At 42.0% G+C, this 23520-nt stretch overlaps 1 protein-coding gene across 1 annotated transcript in view; it reads right to left on the reverse strand.

The window, feature by feature from the left end:
* LOC117424025 (junctophilin-3-like) overlaps positions 1-23520 on the reverse strand; it is a 71522-nt gene that overhangs the window by 41551 nt on the left and 6451 nt on the right. Inside the window, exon 2 of the mRNA XM_034040038.3 lies at positions 13826-14615. Coding sequence (XP_033895929.1) covers positions 13826-14615 — 790 coding nt within the window. The remainder of the gene's footprint in view (positions 1-13825; positions 14616-23520) is intronic.

Raw genomic sequence — 23520 nt, forward strand, 5'->3', positions numbered from 1 at the left:
TATTGTAGCGATCCTGGCTTTTGCGAGAGCTGGACTAGAGTCGCTGGGATGCAGTATTGTAAATGCGTTGTTATCTGTTCATTCCCTGCGTTGTGTGCCCGACCACGCCATTAAGAGAATGTATACGGGGAGGGTATAAGGGTGTGAATGCAGGGTGGGAAGGTCGTTTGGGGACCGTAGTTTAGGGGGTGAGTGTGTGGGTGTATAGGGAGGCTGTGTCATTGTTTATGGAAGTTAATTGAGGAAGTTCTTTTGTTACAGGGAATTAGCCATCCCCCCCCCCCCTCTCTCCTCCTCGTCTTTGAGGGTTGGTTTAGCCCTGAGGGATGAGGACGATGGGAGCTGACGTCAGCAGGCTCGGAGAGACTTTTTGGGTGGATTTAGACGGAGCGGAGGGTGATCGAAAACCTGTTATTGTTAAAGACGAATTCGCCAGTTTAGATAGATAGCCGATTACGCTGATATACTGAATACCCCTGTTGTGTGTGAGAGGTATCCGCTGTTGCTGTGAAAGTGAAGTGGGTAGGCATAGACACTAGTAGGGTTTATTATTTTGGCGTGGGGCTGGGCCGACAAAGTCCTGTATAACTGTGTTAACAAAACAAAAGAAATAAACGACTGGCTGTTTTATTATCCTTAACATGGCTTCTGGAACCGTTTCTTTATTACTTATTTTAAAATAAGTCTCATAGCGACGGCAAGTCGCTACACTGGTGTCAGAATAAAGGGATTAGAACCCAATCGCTAAAAAAAAAAAAAAAAAAATGACATCGCCACCGACTAGGACAGATGAGCAACGGCTGGGGGCTATTCCAAGGATCCTCCCGGAGGGGAAAAGCGTCCAAAAGACACTGGACGAGCTACAGAGGAAAGCCACAGTGAGACAGGAATTGGAAAAGAGGGGTCTGATGCAGGACGTGGTGGAGTTGTGGAGACGGGAATACGCCACGTGGGAGGAGAACGCTGCAGGTGCAGCAGCTAGACCTGCGCATGCCACGTGCACGCAACCGGACGTAGGGGGGCAGGTCGGCCATTTGGAGACACAAGGCGACCAGGACAACGCGGCCTACACCGGAAGCGGAGATACGGGTAAGCCTGCAGCACAGATGTTACACCTTATTAAAGAACTGAGCCTAGAAGAATTAAGCACTGTGCTGCCAATAATTAAAGCCCAGCCTGTGTGTCACGAGACTGTTAATGAATGTATGACTGTATTGGGGAAAAGATTAGATAGGCTCCGGTATGAGCACCGCTCCGATAGCGGTAGGGGGGAAGACTGTTATAATGTGCAACCTGCGATGGCTCAGGCGCCGTCCCTACATTCCCCTGACCAGGCCGTAGCGCAAAAGGAGACAGTGCAGGCACAAACAGACAAGGCCCAGGGCCAGAAAGAATTGAAAATTGGAGGGTTTGATGGGAAAGCGTCCTGGGAGGCCTATCGGACTAAATTTGAACTCGTGGCTGAGATTAATGGCTGGGATGCAAAGCGTAAAGCTGATAGACTCATCGCGGCCCTAGAAGGCGAGGCCCTCCACACCTTGCTGGAGGTTAGTAAACCGGAAAGGCGCAGTTATGAGGCTGTTGTCCAGGCCCTGGACTGTCGGTTTGACGGGACTGAAAACCCCCTCACCCTGCGCCAGCAGCTTAAAGACCGCTTCCGCCGCCCCGGAGAGCCATTGGGCCAGTTCGCCGCCAATGTCCGCTACCTGGCCCGCCAAGCTTACCCTGAGTTCCCCACAGCCATACAGGAAGAGCTTGCCACTGATGCCTTCCTCCATGGGCTCACCCCCAGCGCTGTACGCAACCAGGTCCGCCTCGATACACCCCAGACCCTCGATGCTGCCCTCGCCCGTGCCAAGCTAGCTGAAGTCGTCCTGGGGGAACAGTCACCACTCCCCAGCACTGCCAAACATCCTCCTCGGGCCAGCACCCGCCGCATCCAAAGCACCCCAATGCGCTCCATGGAGCTGGAGCCGCCACCAGATGCCAGGAACGATCAGAGCCTACCCGGGAAGCCTGAGACCCGCATCTGCCGGCGGTGTGGACAGCGGGGACACCTCCGGCACAACTGCGGCACCCTCTCTCCTACCTCTCCTTCTCTACAGCCGGGAAACGACATGGGACCGATGTAGAAGGGACACCACCGGCCCCAAATAACGTCCCATGCTCTTCCTCATCCACTTCGTCACCCTCTTCTCTGCACCCTGCAATGCCCCTTCCATCGTCCTCTCGCCGCACTAAACACCAACCTCTACCCACTGCCCCTGACCACGCCACCCCCAAGGTCAACAGCATCCGCCCCTGCCGGCCCACGGCTCAACTGACACCAGGCCACCTCGGGCGCAATGACTGCTACGTGGCGCTACGAGTGGACGGCGCCCCCTGCTATGCCCTGCTGGATACTGGGTCCACCGTCACCCTGGCACACCCCGACCTGCTCCAAGAGGGCGTGAGCTTGGAACCAGCAAAAGCAGCTCTGACCACAGCCAGTGGTGAACAGGCTGCCATGAAAGGCTGTACCCGGATGCGCATCGACGTGGGCGGTCGCACCTTCTTTCACGTGGTGTGGGTGGCTGAGATCCAGGAACCTTTCATTCTGGGGCTGGATTTCCTCCAGTTTGCCGGCGGGCTGCTCAACTTCCAGACCAGCTCTGTACAGTTTGGTGAAGGGCCGGTCATTCCACTCCAGGCCTGAAAACCACTGCCTGGGGACCCCAGTGCGCTAGCCCAGCGTGCCCAGGTCCTGTCCCCAGTGCGGCCCCCAGAGAGCCTACCCGCTGCTGAGGAAGCTGCCATCACCATTGCCCGGCAAGTGTGGACTGCGGATTGTGAAGGCCTGGAGGAAGGGCAACGGCAAAGACTGTGGGTTTTGCTACAGGAATTCCGCCAGTTTTGCCACTGCCCCTGCCGGCGCTGGAAGGACCCACGTCGTCCAGCATCACATTGATACGGGGGATGCACGCCCCATCAAGCAACGACCCCGCCGGATCCCACCGGCCCGCCAAGCTGCCGCTGACCAAGCCCTGGAGGAGATGAGAACAGGTGGCATCATTGAGCCGTCTGGCAGCCCTTGGGCCTCGCCCGTGGTCTTAGTTCCAAAGAAAGATGGGACGTGGAGGTTCTGCATAGATTACCGGTGGCTGAACGATGTCACGCTCAAGGACTCCTACCCGCTGCCTCGGATAGACGAGTCCCTGGATCTGGTTGCCGGCTCCTCCTGGTTCTCCTCCCTCGACCTCAAGAGCGGCTACTGGCAGGTGGCCTTGGCCCCTGAAGCGCGTCCCAAGACGGCCTTCTCCACTGGCCGGGGGTTGTGGCAGTTCCGCGCCATGCCCTTCGGCCTCTGCAACGTGCCCGCGACTTTCGAGAGGCTCATGGAGAGGGTGCTGTCTGGGGTACCACCAACCCGGTGCCTTGTCTATCTTGATGACCTCCTGGTTCACGGAAAGGACTTTGAGGAAGCCTTGGCAGCTCTGAGGGAAGTGCTGACACGGCTACGGCGGGCGGGTCTTAAACTGCACCCAGAGAAGTGCCGGCTGCTCCGCCGGGAAGTGTCCTTCCTGGGCCACCAGGTCAGCGCCGCTGGCATCTCCACTGAAGCGGACAAGGTCGCCGCTGTGCGAGACTGGCCCCCACCAGCCAATTTGCGCCAGCTGCGGGCCTTCCTCGGCCTTGCCTCTTACTACCGGCGGTTTGTTGCCGGTTTTGCCACCGTAGCTGCCCCCTGGTCCTGTGCCCCCTGCCTCTCGCCCTTCACCACCAGCCCTATTCCCGGAGAGTCCCCCTCATTTGCCCCATGGACTGGATTCACAAGCCAGGGGGGTCCAATCTCACGACCAAGGGGAGCAAGACGCTGTCCCGGGTGCCCCCTCATTTCCCTCCGCGCGCCCCTCCCGGCAGCGGCGATTGCCAGATCGCTATAGACATTTCGTCCTCCCTCGGGGACGAGGGACTGAGGGGGGGGCAGTGTAGCGATCCTGGCTTTTGCGAGAGCTGGACTAGAGTCGCCGGGATGCAGTATTTTAAATGTGTTGTTATCTGTTCATTCCCTGCGTTGTGTGCCCGACCACGCCATTAAGAGAATGTATACGGGGAGGGTATAAGGGTGTGAATGCAGGGTGGGAAGGTCGTTTGGGGACCGTAGTTTAGGGGGTGAGTGTGTGGGTGTATAGGGAGGCTGTGTCATTGTTTATGGAAGTTAATTGAGGAAGTTCTTTTGTTACAGGGAATTAGCCATCCCCCCCCCCCCCCTCTCTCTCCTCCTCGTCTTCGAGGGTTGGTTTAGCCCTGAGGGATGAGGACGATGGGAGCTGACGTCAGCAGGCTCGGAGAGACTTTTTGGGTGGATTTAGACGGAGCGGAGGGTGATCGAAAACCTGTTATTGTTAAAGACGAATCCGCCAGTTTAGATAGATAGCCGATTACGCTGATATACTGAATACCCCTGTTGTGTGTGAGAGGTATCCGCTGTTGCTGTGAAAGTGAAGTGGGTAGGCATAGACACTAGTAGGGTTTATTATTTTGGCGTGGGGCTGGGCCGACAAAGTCCTGTATAACTGTGTTAACAAAACAAAAGAAATAAACGACTGGCTGTTTTATTATCCTTAACATGGCTTCTGGAACCGTTTCTTTATTACTTATTTTAAAATAAGTCTCATAGCGACGGCAAGTCGCTACAATATATACACACACACACATAAGATATTTGGAATTTTTAAATAACTAATAGCAGAAATTTTAGTACCAGAAAACAGAATTTGTATTAAAGAAGAAAGAATATATATATATATATATATATATATATATATATATATATATATATATATATATATATATATATACAGACATGCTCAAATTTGTTGGTACCCTTACAGCTCATTGAAATAATGCTTCATTCCTCCTGAAAAGTGATGAAATTAAAAGCTATTTTATCATGTATACTTGCATGCCTTTGGTATGTCATAGAATAAAGCAAAGCAGCTGTGAAAAGAGATGAATTATTGCTTATTCTACAAAAATATTCTAAAATGGCCTGGACACATTTGTTGGTACCCCTTAGAAAAGATAATAAATAATTGGATTATAGTGATATTTCAAACTAATTAGTTTATTTAATTAGTATCATACATGTCTCTAATCTTGTAATCAGTCATTCAGCCTATTTAAATGGAGAAAAGTAGTCACTGTCCTGTTTGGTATCATTGTGTGCACCACACTGAACATGGACGAGAGAAAGCAAAAGAGAGAGTTGTCTGAGGAGATCAGAAAGAAAATAATAGACAATCATGGTAAAGGTAAAGGCTACAAGACCATCTCCAAGCAGCTCGATGTTCCTGTGACAACAGTTGCAAATATTATTAAGAAGTTTAAGGTCCATGGAACTGTAGCCAACCTCCCTGGGCACGGCCGCAAGAGGAAAATCGACCCCAGATTGAACAGAAGGATAGTGCGAATGGTAGAAAAAGAACCAAGTATAACTGCCAAAGAGATACAAGCTGAACTCCAAGGTGAAGGTACGTCAGTTTCTGATCGCACCATCCGTAGCTTTTTGAGCAAAAGTGGGCTCCATGGAAGAAGACCCAGGAGGACTCCACTTTTGAAAGAAAAACATAAAAAAGCCAGACTGGAATTTGCTAAAATGCATATTGACAAGCCACAATCCTTCTGGGAGAATGTCCTTTGGACAGATGAGTCAAAACTGGAGCTTTTTGGCAAGTCACATCAGCTCTATGTTCACAGACGAAAAAATGAAGCTTTCAAAGAAAAGAACACCATACCTACAGTGAAACATGGAGGAGGCTCGGTTATGTTTTGGGGCTGCTTTGCTGCGCCTGGCACAGGGTGCCTTGAATCTGTGCAGGGCACAATGAAATCTCAAGACTATCAAGGCATTCTGGAGCGAAACGTACTGCCCTGTGTCAGAAAGCTCTGTCTCAGTCGCAGGTCATGGGTCCTCCAACAGGATAATGACCCAAAACACACAGCTAAAAGCACCCAAGAATGGATAAGAACAAAACATTGGACTATTCTGAAGTGGCCTTCTATGAGTCCTGATCTGAATCCTATCGAACATCTATGGAAAGAGCTGAAACTTGCAGTCTGGAGAAGGCACCCATCAAACCTGAGACAGCTGGAGCAGTTTGCTCAGGAAGAGTGGGCCAAACTACTTGTTAACAGGTGCAGAAGTCTCATTGAGAGCTACAGAAAACGTTTGATTGCAGTGATTGCCTCTAAAGGTTGTGCAACAAAATATTAGGTTAGCGGTCCCATCATTTTTGTCCATGCCATTTTAATTTGTTTTATTATTTACAATATTATGTTGAATAAAAAATCAAAAGCAAAGTCTGATTTCTATTAAATATGGAATAAACAATGGTGGATGCCAATTACTTTTGTCAGTTTCAAGTTATATCAGAGAAAATTGTGCATTCTTCGTTTTTTGTGGAGGGGTACCAACAAATTTGAGCACGTCTGTGTGTATATATATATATATATATATATATATATATATATATATATATATATATATATAAATTATGTAACTTAGGAGTGTAAGAAATGACCATTATAATAGGCAGGGACAGTTTTCCACAACATGTCAGTAGTGTCAGGTCTTTAGGGCTGCATCATAATAAATGCTTTTCTAATTCTTTTGAATAGGTTTTAGGTCATTCATTTAAAAACCTCCACTCATTGAAGTATTTACTGTAATATTATCTTTCCTTTTGTTTTATCTGTCAGGTAACTACCTTTATGTCCCTGAGAAGAATGGAGAGTATCTCCGTAGGGTTGTGACCGATGGAGAGGAGAAGACTGCCATTCTCAATGAAGTTCACGCAGGACATTTCAGCTCATGGGTGTGTGGACAAGAGGGGGGGGGGGGGGAGGAGCCCCAGAGTTAGGAGTTATTTGTTTTATTGTGTTGGACAACACACGTGGAGGGGTGATGAGGTGATGGACCACAGCCAAGCTCTGCTACGTAGACAGTACCCACAGGTGGGAGGTTTGTATGCTGTCACCAGCCTGACACAGCTGACTTCCTTCAGCTCACCGGCTCAGGGATTTGTACAGATTCTCAATGTGTCTGGCAATCACTGGGTCACGGTAACTAACATAGGCTGTGAAGAAGGTACCTTAAATGTGTTTGAGTCTTTGGGAATTAATAATAAGCATGATTTCCGTTCCCAGGTCGTATCACTGCTGCAGTACAGTGGAAAGACAGTTTGGATCGGGTGGCCACATGTACAGCAGCAGCAGGGATCTAGTGACTGTGGACTGTTTACCATCGCAAACAGCCTCACACTCTGCATGGGTGGAGATCCAGGTAAGTTATGTTATGATTAAAAGCAAATGCGTGATCTTTTTTCTTGTTTTGTAGATGGGTCTCTTACTCCTTTCCCAAGCTGTGAGAGAACCCCCCTCCCAGAGTTACATTTCTGTCATGTGGAGGCCATACAGGATTGCACTGGAGCTGATGGTGAAATGCGGGAGGTATTGTATTGTTAATAAGGCTCATTGTCTTCAGTGTTTATTTTTCATGAGCACACAAACTACTTATTTTGAAGAATTTATTTTTTTCAGCAGACCCTGATTCTGTATTGATACCTTTTTATTTGGAGAAATATTGCAGATGCTTTTGCACTTTCATTTTTAATTGGTATGGTAGTCTTAGTTTCTGAGCTACTGAATTATTGTCTGACTTGAGTATTTCCAGGGCAGAGATATCAAAAGTAAACTGGATGTCAGTTCTAACACCCACCTTGTTTAATGTAGTTATATTGAACCAGCTGGGGAGGGGCTGATTCACTGTATTGAAGTGAAATTGTGCCAAATAATGTGGGTGTAACATGATATAAAAGTACAGTAGATGTAATTCTGAAGTAATAAACAACTTCACATTTTACGTGTACATGTTTCAGACATTAATGCTTCAATTTCAAATTCGATTTCCATTCCTATTTACTGATATTAGACAATGACATACTATAAAAGTTAAAGAGTATGAAATGTCCGTATGATTTACTGATAACACATGTCACTATAAATTGGTAATGTCATTTTTAGACAGGCAGCCTTTTTAAAGTCCTTCTTTTTTTGTGTATTTTGTGAGAAGGCATTTTAAAGTTCTGTTAAACCTACTACTAACACCCCACTCCATAGGTCAGGACCTTGACGTGGTGAGGGGGCTTTTTACCAAAGCTTTTTTTTGTTTTTTTTTTCACTAATGCTTACGCATTAAGTCCTGGATAGCACGTTACAGTGGAAATATGCAATCTGAGCATGTCCTTGTTTTATTGTGAAGAATACAGAAAATAAAGTTTGTTACATTTTTCAACCTGTTCTGCCTTTTTTGTGAATGTCTTTCTGGTTCGGACTACTACACCTGATACACAACTCACTAAAATGATTGAGTTCAGATTTCTGCTCGCCATGCAGTGCTCTGTCAAGGGTTCCCCAGCACTAAGACTGGACAACTCGGATCTACATTGACTTCTACTCTAGCATTTACACAAATCTGACATCCTGTATGCTTCATTAGTTAAGAGCCTGAATTATACACACTAAAGTCAGGGACAATATGTAGTGGTTAACAATCATATTGCTTCTAGTTCCAAATTTGTACTTTTGAGTGTTTGAAGTTATGGAAGAAACATTCTTATTTTATAGCATATGATATAATTTGGCTTCATACATATTTAACAAATGCATATACATTATTACTGATAAAAAAGGAACAACAACCAATCTGAAGACCTGCTTTGAGAAATGACAGGCTCCATTCTTGGATGATCCCAATGATCTGACAAACAGTGTAGGAAGTGGCAACAGATACAATGAGGGTGTATTACTTCATTTTTTAATGACAAGTTATATGGTTAAACTAAGATAAATTTGTTTGCAGATTTAGTGCAAGACCATGCATGAATAATGCTAAAGATTAAATCTTTTGACCTGTTCATTCCTTTAATTTTTGACATTCCCTAAATATTTCTCACAATATACACTGAAGCTACTGTATAACCTGTATTAATCATACTGCCTTATTGGAGTAAATAACAATATTTGTTGATCACAAACTTATTGGTACATTTTCAATTAAAGTCTATGTAAGTTAAGGTTAGTCTTAATTGAGCTAGTCACTATTAACACTATTCATCAAGCAGGGGAATCGATAAAGAGCGTTGTGGGGGAAAAAATCGTAATACAAAAATCCACAATAATCAAGAAGTATTTGAAGTCTAATTTAACTGAAATGATGGAAAGAAATGGACGTCCCAGGAAAATCACGACTATAGCATAAATAATTGTTCGAGCTGCTCGCAAAAATCCAACATTAACAGCCAAGGATTTAAAGAAACATCTGGTATAGCAGTGTATGAAATAACTATACAAAGTCATCTAAACACAAAAGGCTTACACGCAACCTTAATGGTAACCACATTTGACAACAATTAAAAAAAAAAAAAAAAGCGTCGAACTTATTGTTTGTTACAAACATTGTTTTTATTTGAAAAGTTACAATTTTAATATAACGTTTGCGTTACAGTTGTGATCATTTAAGCTGTTCTACTTTATTATTATTATTATTATTATTATTATTATTATTATTATTATTATTATTATTTATTTGCATACATGTATATAATATATATATATGTAATTAAACAATATTTAATGTGTTTTATATTTACTGCAAAAGTTCTTATGGAATCACGCGAAGAGCAATCATAAAATACAACCATTTATGATACAAAAAACATTGTTAAATATTAAAAATAAATATAATAATAATACGAATAAATGTAAAAAAAAACACGCAGACGTAATAGTAAAACAAGAGCAATCAAATCAAATACAACCATTTATGATACAAAAAACATTGATAAATATATATATATAAAAAAATATATAATACGAATAAATGCCAATAAAAAAGCAAACGTAACTTTCAATAAGTAAAATGCCGAGATGTTTTACCCTATCCTCTCTTCGCATTGCGAAACTTAATCGTCACGTGACTGGTACGCTAATATGTTACATGACTCGGGGGGGGGCGAGATTTGCCATGACACCTGTCCCCTAGGAACTCCCGGTCACGGTCGACTGTGACATAGACTGGATTTGAACTTGGGTTCTTCTGGCTATAGGGCACATCCTGCACTCCGCGTGGAGAGCCTTTACTGGATGCGCCACTCGGGAGCCCCAGAAAAGAATCTCAATGTGACTTCTCCATATTATTTTCTTTGCCCTATGTCACATTACAAAACCAAAACAGCAAAACTTATTTTAAACAAGTATGCCAGTAACTCACATCAGTGCGGTTGATTCAAAATGAGAGCCTTCATCAGTGCACAAGCTTGTATACTTGACTTTTATTTTATATTTACAGTGTGGTTTGTGTTTTTAAAATCTCTTAAAAAAACTCAAATTGGCTTAAAACAATTCACATGTAATTGTTGTTCTCATGTGCCGTTCTCGTTCAGTCTATTTCACAATGACTCAGGCTTTCTTACAATACCTTCTGCACATGCACACTGTACAACACTATATCTGATGCATTGGCACATGTCATTGCTTCACCAGTCAGGTTGAATCCACATAAATTATCAATGAAGCAGTGCCAAGTAATCACTTTCTAGTGAAATCATTTATATAACTACTTTAAACAGATCTATCACTTTGTGCAATTGAACTAAAAAGTGTTAACTGTAACAACAGCATTCATCTTTTCATTTCTTTTGACGAGAGGTCTTATTTTATTTTGTTTTTTTACTGTCCGTCTAATATGCCAACGACAAGAGGTCTGGTTTTAAACATAGTATCTTGTGAGATGTCATAGCCAACCAGGTTTAATAGAAAAAATGCCATCCAAGTTTTTATACAAGAGAGTTTTATCTGTCCCCATATGAGGTCGCCATACATGAAAGGGTTAATTTAGGTTTTAAAAATACTTCCTTTTCCATACATTGCACTTGCTCGATTGTGAAATAACTGCAGCCCTCCATGAATGTGCAATGTGTATCCTCCATCAGTGTGCAATGTGTATCCTCTATATAAGCCTGGTTGCTTATTTGTTTGAGTATTTCTATAACTATATAAAGTCACTCCTGACTGAATGTGTCAAGCTGGATCCAGAGATCCTGTGAAGAATTCAATTCCAGGTTTTGCTGATTACGGGAACGGGCCTGCGTGCTGTATTGATCTGCAATTTGACTCCTTCACTTGACAATCTCATTAATGTCCGAGACAGGGCAGGCTGCAAAGCTGAGGTGCTGACAACACCTACTTCCAATCACTGCTCCCGTCTGGCTGTGTGACTTTTAGACCACATCTGGAAGCATGCAGGGCCTGCAATAAATACTGACACCTTCTAATTAGTTTGACGTTATTTCCTGAGTAGCGCGCAGTAATGATTGTGATAGATAGAGAGATTGAACACCCTAGGGCACCCAGGAAGCAGCCTTTTACTCTACATGATTTGAAAGACAACATTTAGAGGTGTGTACTAGAACAGAGATTTTCTTTCATCAAGCAGGAAAAGGGTAAATGATAAAAATGCATCTTTTCATTTTTTTTCGGCGGATTGATTTTGAACAGAGATTTAATGTAGTTTGAAAGATAACATTCGAGGTCCTTTACTGCCGATTAGAATCCTGCTATTGACCAACCAGGTTAAAGGAAATCTCTGTAATCTAATTAAGATTACTCGTCCTGGGGCCCTATTTGGATCCTCACGTGTAGATTGTATAAATAGCACAGGCATGTTTTCAGTTGGATGTGAAGGCATTTGTGAAGCTAATTCAATAGCGTCTCATCTCTATGGGTCTGAATCTGGTGTAATGGGGGTTGGTATCAACCCCCATTACACCAGAGCTGTCCAATCTTTCTGGTTATAAGAGCCATAATGATGACCAGGGATGTATCCAGACTGCACGAATAGAGACAACGCCATTATGTTTGTGCTCAATAAATATGACCATGGTCTGTGGGACAGCCCTGTCTACACAAAATCACCACCAAATGGTTTGCGTTCCTCCGTTCTGTTGGGATTTATAATCACAGCGTTGCGATGGAACTGCTCTTGCTGCTGCTGTTTTGTTCTTGGGCCACAGCTTCATAATTAAGGTGGTAGCCACTCTATCTAACAGCTGGCAGGTTTCAGCGAGACCCGGTTATTAATCTTGCCTTGTCTGAGGCTTCGGAGCACCACAGCTGACATGCTGCATTGTTCTCTAACCCTTTGTCAGCGAATTGCATTCTCAGAGCTTCATTAGGTTCTGCCGGGGAGCTCCCATCTTATTATGCCCTTTGTTCAGAAACACATACCATTTTATTTTATACCTCCAATTAAGCAACACCAAGGCTGGCTTTTGGAGTCTGATCCCATCACTATAAAGGCATATGCTACTTGAGAAATATCTTAACACACAAAATGCTGTTACCTTAGAATCAAATGGTGGTGTTTCAGTCAGAGGCAGACCATAATACCACTGCTGTTTAAAGAGCAATCCGTTAGGGGTATGAAATGGAGTGTCCTGGATAAATTAACTAATTTATTCTTGTTGTTTAGAACTATTTAGTATATAATTTTCCATTTCAGTCATCATGTACTGGGGACGTTTTAAAACTCAGAAGTTAAAAGCATCCTTAAGACCTCAATGTAACCCTCAGTGTCTTGTCTAACTTCCAAGTTCATCAAGTACACCAGGGTGTGACCATTAATGTGTCCCCCTACAACACTTCCCCCAGTGTATGTCTCAAATGTGCCATTTTGAAAGAAGCACATGTTATAAATGGGCTTGCTACTATTCGATTGTTATTTTTTTGCCAAATCGACAATTAATATCAACATTTATTTTAGAAAGAATTTACCAATTATTTTTCAATTCAAGCAGAGAATGGGTGAAATTGACCTTTATGCTTTAAAAAAAAGCCACATTTTTATGCCATTGAAAAACATCTCATTTAGCGAAACCCCTTTATCATATTCTACATGCAACAAAACCATGGTTACCAACATTCTAATTGAAATAACATTTGGTCACAGCAGAGCTATACCTTTTAAAGATAAAGAACCTACACAAATTTAAAAATTCTCTCAAATAAACTGTAGAAAACGCAGCATATAAAAGTGTATTACACATACATTTATAGCATACATTTACAAGTAAAAATAATATACACAGAATAACACATTACATAGTTCAACAGAACTAACTTGCACTTATTATTCAGAGTCTGAGCTCCACCCCTGCTTCATCCTGCCGCAGAGACTTCAGCCGTCGGTCAGGGTATTGTGCACAATATTCATTAAGTGTTTTTCTCTTGCGCCCCATTTTCAAATCAAACTAGTAACTATCACCGTATCCTATAGAAAAAGCTTACCTACACCTTAACACGCAAATTACAAAGTAGGCGCATGAAAGTGCACAGTCAGTGCAGGTCTTGATGACTGACAGTCATTTAAACAAATGAGAGCATTCTAGCACTGCTTAAGTCAACGAGATCTGTCAGAACAGGGTGAAACTACAGTACTAATGGACCACTGAGATGACTGACAGTGACCCCCAGCCATTCAGAGTGGAATGGAGACGGGACAGACAGCAAGTATAAAAACTACACAAATTAGAGAGGATTTCTAAATGATTATTTTTGGGAATTCGACGTTTAACAAGCTTTACTGATTAATATCGAAACGTAGCAAGCCTAGTTATAAACTAGATTTGAGGGAAACCTTTGAGCTAAAGCTACACCCTCCATCCTTTAGCTTGCCCTTGTTACTCCATTTGATGATCATCATAAGAAAAGATATCTGTTTACTTACCTGGATAGAGCGATTTCTGCTTTCTGCTTGGCGTCATTCGACGACCTCTCGGCAGCCTCCACGGCACCGCCCACCTTCTCCCGGATCTTGCTCACCCGCAGTGGGATGAGGTTCTTCCGCTTGCCACTCACCAGGATGTTCTGCTTGTACTTCCCTTCCTCCTTGGTGCCGTCAGGGAAGGTGGTGCAGCCGTAGCCGTGGCGTTTGTTGCTGACCCACTCTCCCTCGTACTTGAGCCCATCGGAGCGCTGACTGAGCCCAAAGCCGGACCTCTTGTCGTTCTTCCACTCCCCTATGTAGGTCTCAGTGGTGGTGGCGTCAATGTCATCTTCAATGATGGAGAGGTCAGCATCTCCCTCCCCCAGACTGATGGTGGAGTTGATATCACTGGCAGCTGAGCTGACGGTACTCATACCGGCCTCGCTGCGGAAAGAGCTCTGCTTGCTTCTCTGGCTGGCCAGCGAGCTCTTGGACTCAGACTTGCGCAGCTTCAGCCCACTCAGCAGCGACCGCCGGAAGAGGCCCTTCTTCTTATTCTTGAGCAGCTCTGCGTCGCTGTGCATGGTGAGGACGAAGCCCCCCCTGGAGACTGCTGGGCTGCCCGCCACCACCCCCCCTACTCCCCCCACAGCATCCGGGTGCATCGCCGTGCCGTTGCTGTGCTCACTGCGCAGGGAGTTTATAGAGGTTCGGAGCGGAGAGCGGATGACGGCTGCGATTCCATACGGGACGCTCTGCCGGACACCATATCCGTGCCGCATTCCTCCCACCCACTGACCCTGATAGGTACCTGAGAAAACACAAAAACAGACTGGTGTCAGTTCAGCGTTAGTGCAGTACCAGTTTACTAAAGCATGTGCTTCTTTCAATACTGCACATTTGAGATCAACAGTATATAAGGAAGGAAATGCACAACAGGTAGGATATATGAAATTATTTTGTTAGATGCAACCGCTTTAAAGACAAGATTTTCAAAGCTATTTACTCCACATTTGCACACATTATTGTCTGGAAGTGAAAAAAAAAACGCATCAACAATTTTAAAAGAATAAGAAACAAATTTAGACTGCTTGATAAATTAAAGCCCCTAAATTAAATGTCAGGGTTGTTTATTTATGTGGTGACTTTATTGGGTGCCTTTTTACCATCAGAAAAATTGTGTTCATGACAATTTGAAGTAAATAGCTTTGAGAATCTAGCCCCAAATGTTTTTTTCCCCAGTTGTGATTTATTAATCATCTTATTTACATTACTTTAAAAAATAGGAAGTCATAAACCTGCTTGCTACGAAATAATAAAGCTAAATAGGCTTATCTGTTTTCCTTTTTCTGCAAAGCCTCCTCCATTCAGCACCTCGGCAGTGATTGGGCCTGTAGTGTGACTCAGACCAGGTAATTAGTGTGGAATCTGACAGCTTTTGTCTTTACCAGACTGGGATGGAGGATTCTGCCTACTACCGCCTCATCGCCACTTCAGATCAAAGCCTACTTGAAGCCTAGTGAGTGAATGCAGACATTTGTACTCCATTCTGTCATTTAGCCATATTTCTTGATGTGTCAGTCTCAGAACTAGTAAGAAACAACTCAAGAGACCTTTTGAAACAGCATTTTAAAAAATATATATTACCTCATATAACCACTAGCGATCACCAGTCTCCCTTTTCATCTGTTTGGTTCTTTGCTTGTATTCTATACTTCAATTTGGAAAATGCAGATATTTAAGCAATTTAGATGAAAAGTTGCTCTTGCTTCCTGGTAAGAATTACTTCAACCTCACTCTGATAGACTGGCTAAAAGTAGACTGACCTACAGCACACCTCTCACTGTTTGAGGAGCCAGAACCGATATCATCAAAATGCACAAGATAGCATATCAACTTTTAATATTGGTATGCTCTTAATTTTGTTTTAAAAAAAAAAAAGTCAGCACGTTAATAAAGGGAGAGCAATTATATAAAGTTAACGAAAAGTACAAAAATGTATTTGAAGGCATTAGTTCCTTAGGAACATCTTGTCAATAGCTAAAAAACTGAGGAACTGAACTGCAATAAGAGGGTAAAGGTCATGTACTCCCTCCACCCTACACTCATGACCTAATCACTACATACTTCCCTTCCCTTCCTTCTCCTGCCAGTACTGTGGATGGTTCTTTGAGATGAACTTGCGTTAGACTGGAAGTATGTCAACAGTGGAGTGGGTCTTGAATGGGACAAGCAGTAGGGGACATGTCATGTGACATTTCTGTTGTTATTTTTACATTTATTTATGTATTTATTTTGTTTGCAATTCACTCATGGTGAAATTAGAATGTCTTTAAAAGGTGGACATAAAAAGCAAAATATTCTTTAATTTAGCTTTTACCTTTTTTCAGGTAAGCAATTAAATATTTAGGAACATCGTGAAATATCTTGAAATGCATAGTTTTAGACCGTGAAATTCAGTGAATAAGCAATTTTTTGCAGTGAAAAAAACATACAGCCATAATAATAGGAAAATTAAACAGGTAAGACATTCATTATTAGGAAAATGTAGAAGATGTTAGCTACAAGCCATTTAACAAATGGCCTCTGAACCCCACTGCCCCCTGGAATACCGGCAGAAACACTACTGTTTCCTGGGATTTTTCCATCTATTGCTGTTTATTTATTTAATGTAAGAGGTCTTGGAGACACAACATCAAATAAAGGATTGCCCTCTTGGCAGCAAGCCTCAGCCCTCACTCTCTTATTAAGAGACCTACTGGAGATTTCTCAATGACAGCTTTTCATTTAGAAAAACAGAACTAATGATACTGTGTTGCGATTACCATTTATTAACTGAACAACTTGAAAATATCTCATTCATGCTATACCTAGAAAAACAAGATTCAATTCCTGGTATTGACCTATTTTTGTCACTCAGTTCTTCCTATTTCTGTTCATGTTTTTAACTCGATGCCACTTTGAAAGCATGGAATAAGCATTGACAGAGACTAATGATATAATTCCTTTAAAAATGCATTTTTTTCTTTTTTTTCGCAGTAGCAACAGCGCTGGCAAATTGAAGGAATGGCTTTATTCTCTGTACTGTTGTTTTTCTCAGTTCTGTCGATTCCCACACACTGTCTCCCACATACTCAGGGTGGGTGGTAAAGGATAGATTGCAGTGCATGGAGGGGGTGGTGTTGGGACCATTCCTCCACTGGTCAGCCAGCTTGAGGAGCTGTGAGCTTGTCTACAGAGCCCCATGATATGCAGGGCTTGCCCCTGCTTAGATGAGAGGGTTGTAAAGCAGGTAGCTTTCTCCTTTTCAAGACAGAGGGTTGCCAGCTCTTGGCTTGTGTCCCTGCCTGGTTAACGGTACCTTCATTACCCATCGATGTGAAAGGAGCTTTTATGTAGTCTAAATCCCCAGCCACCCTAACAGCTCATTCGGTCCATTCACGAGGGATCTAAATATAGCCACTGTTTTAATCAATAAAAGAAATGGAACTTTAAACCAACACCTCTAAAGGTGTGTGTTAATGTATTAAGTGCATTCTTGTCTTAAGGAAGTAATATTAGAGGTTTGGTCCCAGTTTATTATTTAAAACTCGTTTGTGTTTAGAGCCACTACTGTTTAGATCGGCACTGCTGGCTACACCCCCGAGTTGTTTTGCCTCTTGAAACTGGGTACATGGGAGTATCTTTAAAGTATTTCTCGATGTAAAAATATGTGATGTGCCAGGGAGGGTCCCATTTTGAAATATTTAAAACAGCGACTTTGTATAAATGTGCAGATTTAGCCAGTAAACTTTGTATAATATTCCTGCATATCTTGTCATTCATTATCATATCACCAGCAAAATGTGATCAAGGAAACCAGGATCTAGAAAAAGACTCGTCCTTCACTAAAACGGTATCACGCAGACCACACAGGCCTTTCTCTTCATGTCATTTTCTATTTCCTTTGGCTCAAATGACATGTTTCAGTTAGTTTGGCGCCACATCTGTTGCGTTTATTAACTTAGTACTGATAGACTGTGCAGGCTGATTCTTAAATTAGCTGCTTGTCTGCATTATGGATGCTAATATAAGGTCTGGTGAAAGAATCAGTACACTGTGGCGGAAATTAAAAAAGGTTAAGGAATTACATTCTGAGCTTACTGCTCATATGGAAAGAAAATATATTTGCAATATAATATTATATATTGAAAATATACGGACACTGCTCTCCCATTGTTTCTAATTGTTTCCAATGGGGGACAGATATTCTGTTATTACTCAGTAATGGAACAGCAAATAAAGCACGGCTGAGAGATGACATGAATTAATGACACCTGTTCAAAAATCACTGCTTACTGATAGAACACTACCTCTATTACTACCTCTCATAACACTCTACAGCAGGGCTTCCCGAACTCTGTCCTCGGGATCCCTGGTTTGCGTTCCAACTGAGCTCTCAGTTACTTAACTCAACTCTTAGTTGAACTAATCATTTTCTTAATTTGACCTTTGTTTTCAGCTCTTAAACAGCTGGAGATTTCAAGTTACCTATAAAATGTTATAAGTAACTTTTTAGGAGCTGAGAAAAATTAAAAAGGTCTATGTGGCAGGGCAGGGCCCTACTTGTAAATAGTGTTTGGTTTGTGTGTTGGTGGTGGTGGTTGGCAGGGATGGGGTTAATTTCTATATGTGAGAATGTGGCTGTTCCCAAATTAGATAATTGCTGCTAATTGGGAACAACCACATGATATAAAAAGGGAGCTGGAAACTCCATTAGGAGAGAGACAAACTCTCCTATATTTAAACTAAAACTCACCATGATAGTGGAAGACTTGGGTGAGGGATTTTCTTTTGTGGATGTGTGTGTTCATGACTTGTTTTGTTTGACCTTTTTATTTTGCTCTGTGAGCAGTGTTTTGATTTACTTTTGTTAATAAAAACCCTCAATGAACTCAATAATGCTTTGCCATCCTGTCACAGTCTAATTAACCAAATTATATGTTCAATTAAGGATTTAGAAGATTTTGTAAATCAAACACACAGTGAAGAACTTATCTGAAGCAGCAGAGAGGAGCAGCAACTGGCTGTGGTTGAGACGGAAAGATTCTGGCTGGGGATCTCAAGCACAATAGAAAGAAAGAAATGCTGATATACGGGTAAGTAAGCTGGGCTGAGTTTAGTGGGGGACGGAGGGAGGTGATGCTGGGACGCCAGAATCACCATCGATCCCTCTTGAGGTGTTGTGGGCTAGTCGACGAAACACCGAGGATGGAAGGTGCCCACTTGAAGACCCCAGAGATGTACCCTACTTAGCTCAATCCAGAAGGTTGTCATGCTGATGCGTTGGGGAGACCACACTGTAGTTGATCCCTGGAGCAGCTGTTGTGTGTGCTGATGCGCTAGGGAGGCAAATAAGCTGATCCCTGGAGCCAGCATTACACTTCAGCCATCAACACCAGACAGAAGGATATCTACATCATCATATGGAAGGAAACGCAAATGGATGGAGACAGAGATGGATCACATTAGTTTACTGTAAAGCTACGTCTTAGTTGGTGCGTATCTTGGCGAGAGCCGCGTTCAAATCAGCATGAAGTTTTAACATCTACTCTCGTGTAATGGAAATCATAATCTGGCCACTTTGTAAGGACCTTTACCTAACGCTGGGCCCCCGTTTGTCCTGATCACAGCTTTGAGATGACGTGGCATAGACTCCACAAGGTGATGGAAGATGTCTTGAGGCATGTTAAGGCATTCAGTCATTGTAGCTTTAAAAGTAGACATTGCCATCAGTGCAGTATTGCAGGGTAAACTACAACATGGGTTTGGCCTTCCAAAGCAGTCAAGGGAATACCAGGGTATACCAGGAGAACATGCCCCACACCAGAGCAATGTCAAATCCAATTGGGTAGACATGTCCTATTACAGTGGCCAGGAAGTGTATATCACAGTGACAAAACAAATGTTATATATAGTTCATAGGATATATGAGAATGTATAAAGCAACTGTAGCAACGTGTGCATTCACTCAATGAGGGACGTGTTTTTATGTCACTTTACTATTTGTTCTTCCTCTTTTGTAATGTTGAGAACATTCCTGAGTCTTCTGTGGTAGTACTGAGGCAAGTGAAATCAGGCAGTGGCTGGTTTGCAAATAATGTCAATGCATGTAAGCATCATGTTACCAGAAAATATTTTTTCACACCTGTGTATGTACAAGCATACAGCAACTAACATGCATTGAGAAGCCTAGCTCTGTAAGGCTGCAGCATAGTAACTTCAGTATTCAATAAAGCAATGTTCAAATAACAAGTGAGTCAAGCTCACATGCTTGTCTTTTCTGTAATGAAAAAAAGCATACCTGACCTTTTGCAACTCTAATAAAACTGCTGTATATATTGTCAATCATTTTTACAAAACCCAAACAAGAAACTGAAAGAAAAATACAAGAAACAAAGAACAAAAAGCAATCTTTTTCTAAATGTGTGTCACACTGCAAGTACAGTACAGTGTATGACAATGGTAGGCTTGTAATTCTGATGTTGTGCTTGTTTTCATATTGAACCAGATAGCTGTTCTACTCCAGTGGCTTCTAAGTGAGTCACAAAGAAAACAAGGCCTGGAACTATAGAACAGCAATTACCGAGACCAGGCGTTCATGTTTGTGGAGCAGTGGCGGTGATATTAGTATTATTGTGTAATGGTTGGTTCCCAAAACCCAAGTAAAGGGGATATTTGTCTAACAAAGAATCCAACTATAATATCAGTATATTTTAAGTAAACTGTGATAAAATGTCCTGTGTTGATGTACCTCTCCACCCAATTTCCCCTTCTGGCTCCAATAGCAGCTTTTTGAGGTAAGTTGTTCTCGTATGGTTTTATTTTGTAAGTTTTATTTTGGCCGAGGTAATTCATTTTTCTTTTGTAGAAATATGTTTTTTGTGTGTTTTTTTTGTTTGTGGTAGACCCCTACACACACACACACTTTGTACTGTTGTAAACAAGAGAGGAAATGAATGCATACGGAATAGAATCTACTGACATGCTACTGTTCTGCAGTTACCGATACTGATTTGAATGCATGGACCAATGTTTCATTGATGTGCAGCCTGTTTTTTCTTTTTTTTTTATCAAGGGCAATTCAATGCTTTAAGAGGTGGATTCAACCAAACGGCTTTCTGAACCACTTCATTTATCAGCACCAGTAGAGCCACATCCAACAAAGGGAATTACCACAGGTTATAAAGGGTTATAAAGCTATTGTGTATTTTTATTGATTGAGTCCACCCCAAAGTCTTTATACAGAATCTTTCTTTTCACTGAGCCACATACTGTACATATCTCTATAACACAAGAATCATTCTAGGATCAAGCCAGACATGCATGGCACGATAAGTGAGAAACAATACAAGAATGGGACAAACATACAAAAGGATTCAGCAGATGCCTTGCAACTTGAAGCTAGCTCCCTGTGTGTGATCCTTTGTCATTGGTTGGTACAGCTTGTTAGACAGCTTGACCCACACATAAAGTGCAGTGCAGAGTGCAATAGGTCTGAGCTGAGCTTGTGTAAAGGTGGCCTTATTACTGAATACAGGAGTGGACTTTACTTTGCCGTCCACAGGGGCAAATCTGTAAAAAAAAAACAAAACAAAAAAAAAACAAAAGGTGGCCTTCATTGTGAATGTCTTTATACTGATGTGCTCTTAAAAGAATTTGACCTGCTTAGCCAAAGGGGTCTCAAATGTACAGTTTTGAAAGAAATATAGCACACCTGTATTTTAATTTTAAAACATGTATCTGGTACTACTTTAGGTTAAAGGAGACTCAGTTTGTGTGCCTTATTTATGGGTTATCTGTTTGCACTTGCACTTCCTGGGTTATTTCACCTCAGCAGTGTTTTCTGGCTCAAAGCATATTACTGGCTGAAAGCTTGCCAGTCAAAAGGGGGAAGCAGCTGGTTATTGACAGGAAAGAAACCAGTGAAGGGGCGGGGACAATTTCACCCTCTAGTTGAAATCACTCAGGAAGTACAGGACAGTCTAAATATAGATTTATTTAGCCTAGAGAGGTACCAGAAATCATGTTTTAAATTAAAAATGCATGTCTGCTGAAACATGTGTTTCTTTGAAAATTGCACATTTGAACAGAGGTGCATTGGGGGGGGTATGGAACTATTTTGTTAGCTACAAGGTTTTGTTGTATACTGAAATCCCCACTAGCAGACTGCTGTGCACATATAAGTCTTACAAATCGCTCCCCTACATTGAGATATTTAGACAGCTTGATGGAAATTATATAAGTACTCTGTTTACCTGGAATAAGATGTGATGTATGCGCCTCTCAAAACCCCAAACATGGATCAGCATGGTTGGCAACACATGACGTTGAAGTAAGCCTTTTAAATGAAACTGTGCAGTACAGATCTAGCTGGTAATACCAATGTGTGCTCTGAGTCTTATTAAGGTGTGCTGTGGCAGGCAATTCAGAGACGAGGGGTTACAATAGGGCTCCCTGGGATACTACAGAGTGATCTACAGGAGCTATCCATGGTGCTGAAATTGGCCTGCAGGGATTGTACCTGCTCAGAACTCTCACTGGCGATTTTGGATCTTTGGGTGTTTGTAACTAGCTGCTAAACCAGGTTAGCAACACACACCGACACACAGTTTCAGAATTCTGTTTTGACTAAATGTTTAAATATTTTTACATATGATGTTGTTTTATTGTTCAAAAATATATTATTTTAAATGTTTAGCCCCTTAATTTCCCCCAACTAAAATAAGGCCTTCACAATTTTTTTCATACTTTTACAGACAGAATTACCCTAAAGAGATTTTCTCACTTCAAGATTTTTCTAAGACAAATATAGAGATGATTTTCATACCATGGTAGAGGAATCGCTTTGACTTAATTTTAATTTTAATGGTCTCATTGTTTAGATTAATTAATGTTTAGATCAATTTACGTCAAAGTCCACAAATTCCCTAAAACTAATTACCTACAATAATTCTCAGTTTTAAACAAAAATATAAATCACTACCATACTGTAGGCTTTTGTAAACCTTTCTGTATATTTGTTACGAGAATGCAACATTCAATCTGGACTTAAAATGTAACCCTACATTTATAAAAACCTATTAATAAAACTGTATGGGGCACTACCCGAGGTATCATCCTAACATCCACTTGTAACCCAATCACACCATAAACTGAAATGTTCTAGTATCAATGTAATATACATGTACTTGTGACAGGATGAGGTGAATGTAAATGTAAATGCATAGTTTAGTAAATATATTGGTGAGGAGAATCTCGCTGGATGGAGTCTTATCTGACCCAGTTACAGTTATCTGAGGTCCATTTGCAGATGCAGGTGAATAAATAAAGGCAGCAGGAATTCCAGTAGGAGGATAGTCGGCAAGAACAGCTTGTGTAGAAATGCTACAAGGAGAGCTGATCAAAGTACTATTATTTTGCAATAGCAAACAATAAAGGTTTGCCAAAAAAACGCTGCTTGCTTTACCATATTGTACATTTTAACATGTCTATTTTTGGAGTTACTAAAAAGCAATAGTTCAATTTTAAAATAATCTATGAATGAGATGAGATTTATTAAACATGTTCAAGATATTTGAGATATTTGAACACTTATTTTATTCCACAGTAGGATCAGCAAGTGCAAACGATACTTTTGTTATGTATTGTAATAAACATATGGATTGATTTTTAAG

The sequence above is a fragment of the Acipenser ruthenus genome, chromosome 19 (genome assembly GCF_902713425.1).
Source record: "Acipenser ruthenus chromosome 19, fAciRut3.2 maternal haplotype, whole genome shotgun sequence".
In the NCBI taxonomy this organism is placed as follows: domain Eukaryota; kingdom Metazoa; phylum Chordata; class Actinopteri; order Acipenseriformes; family Acipenseridae; genus Acipenser; species Acipenser ruthenus.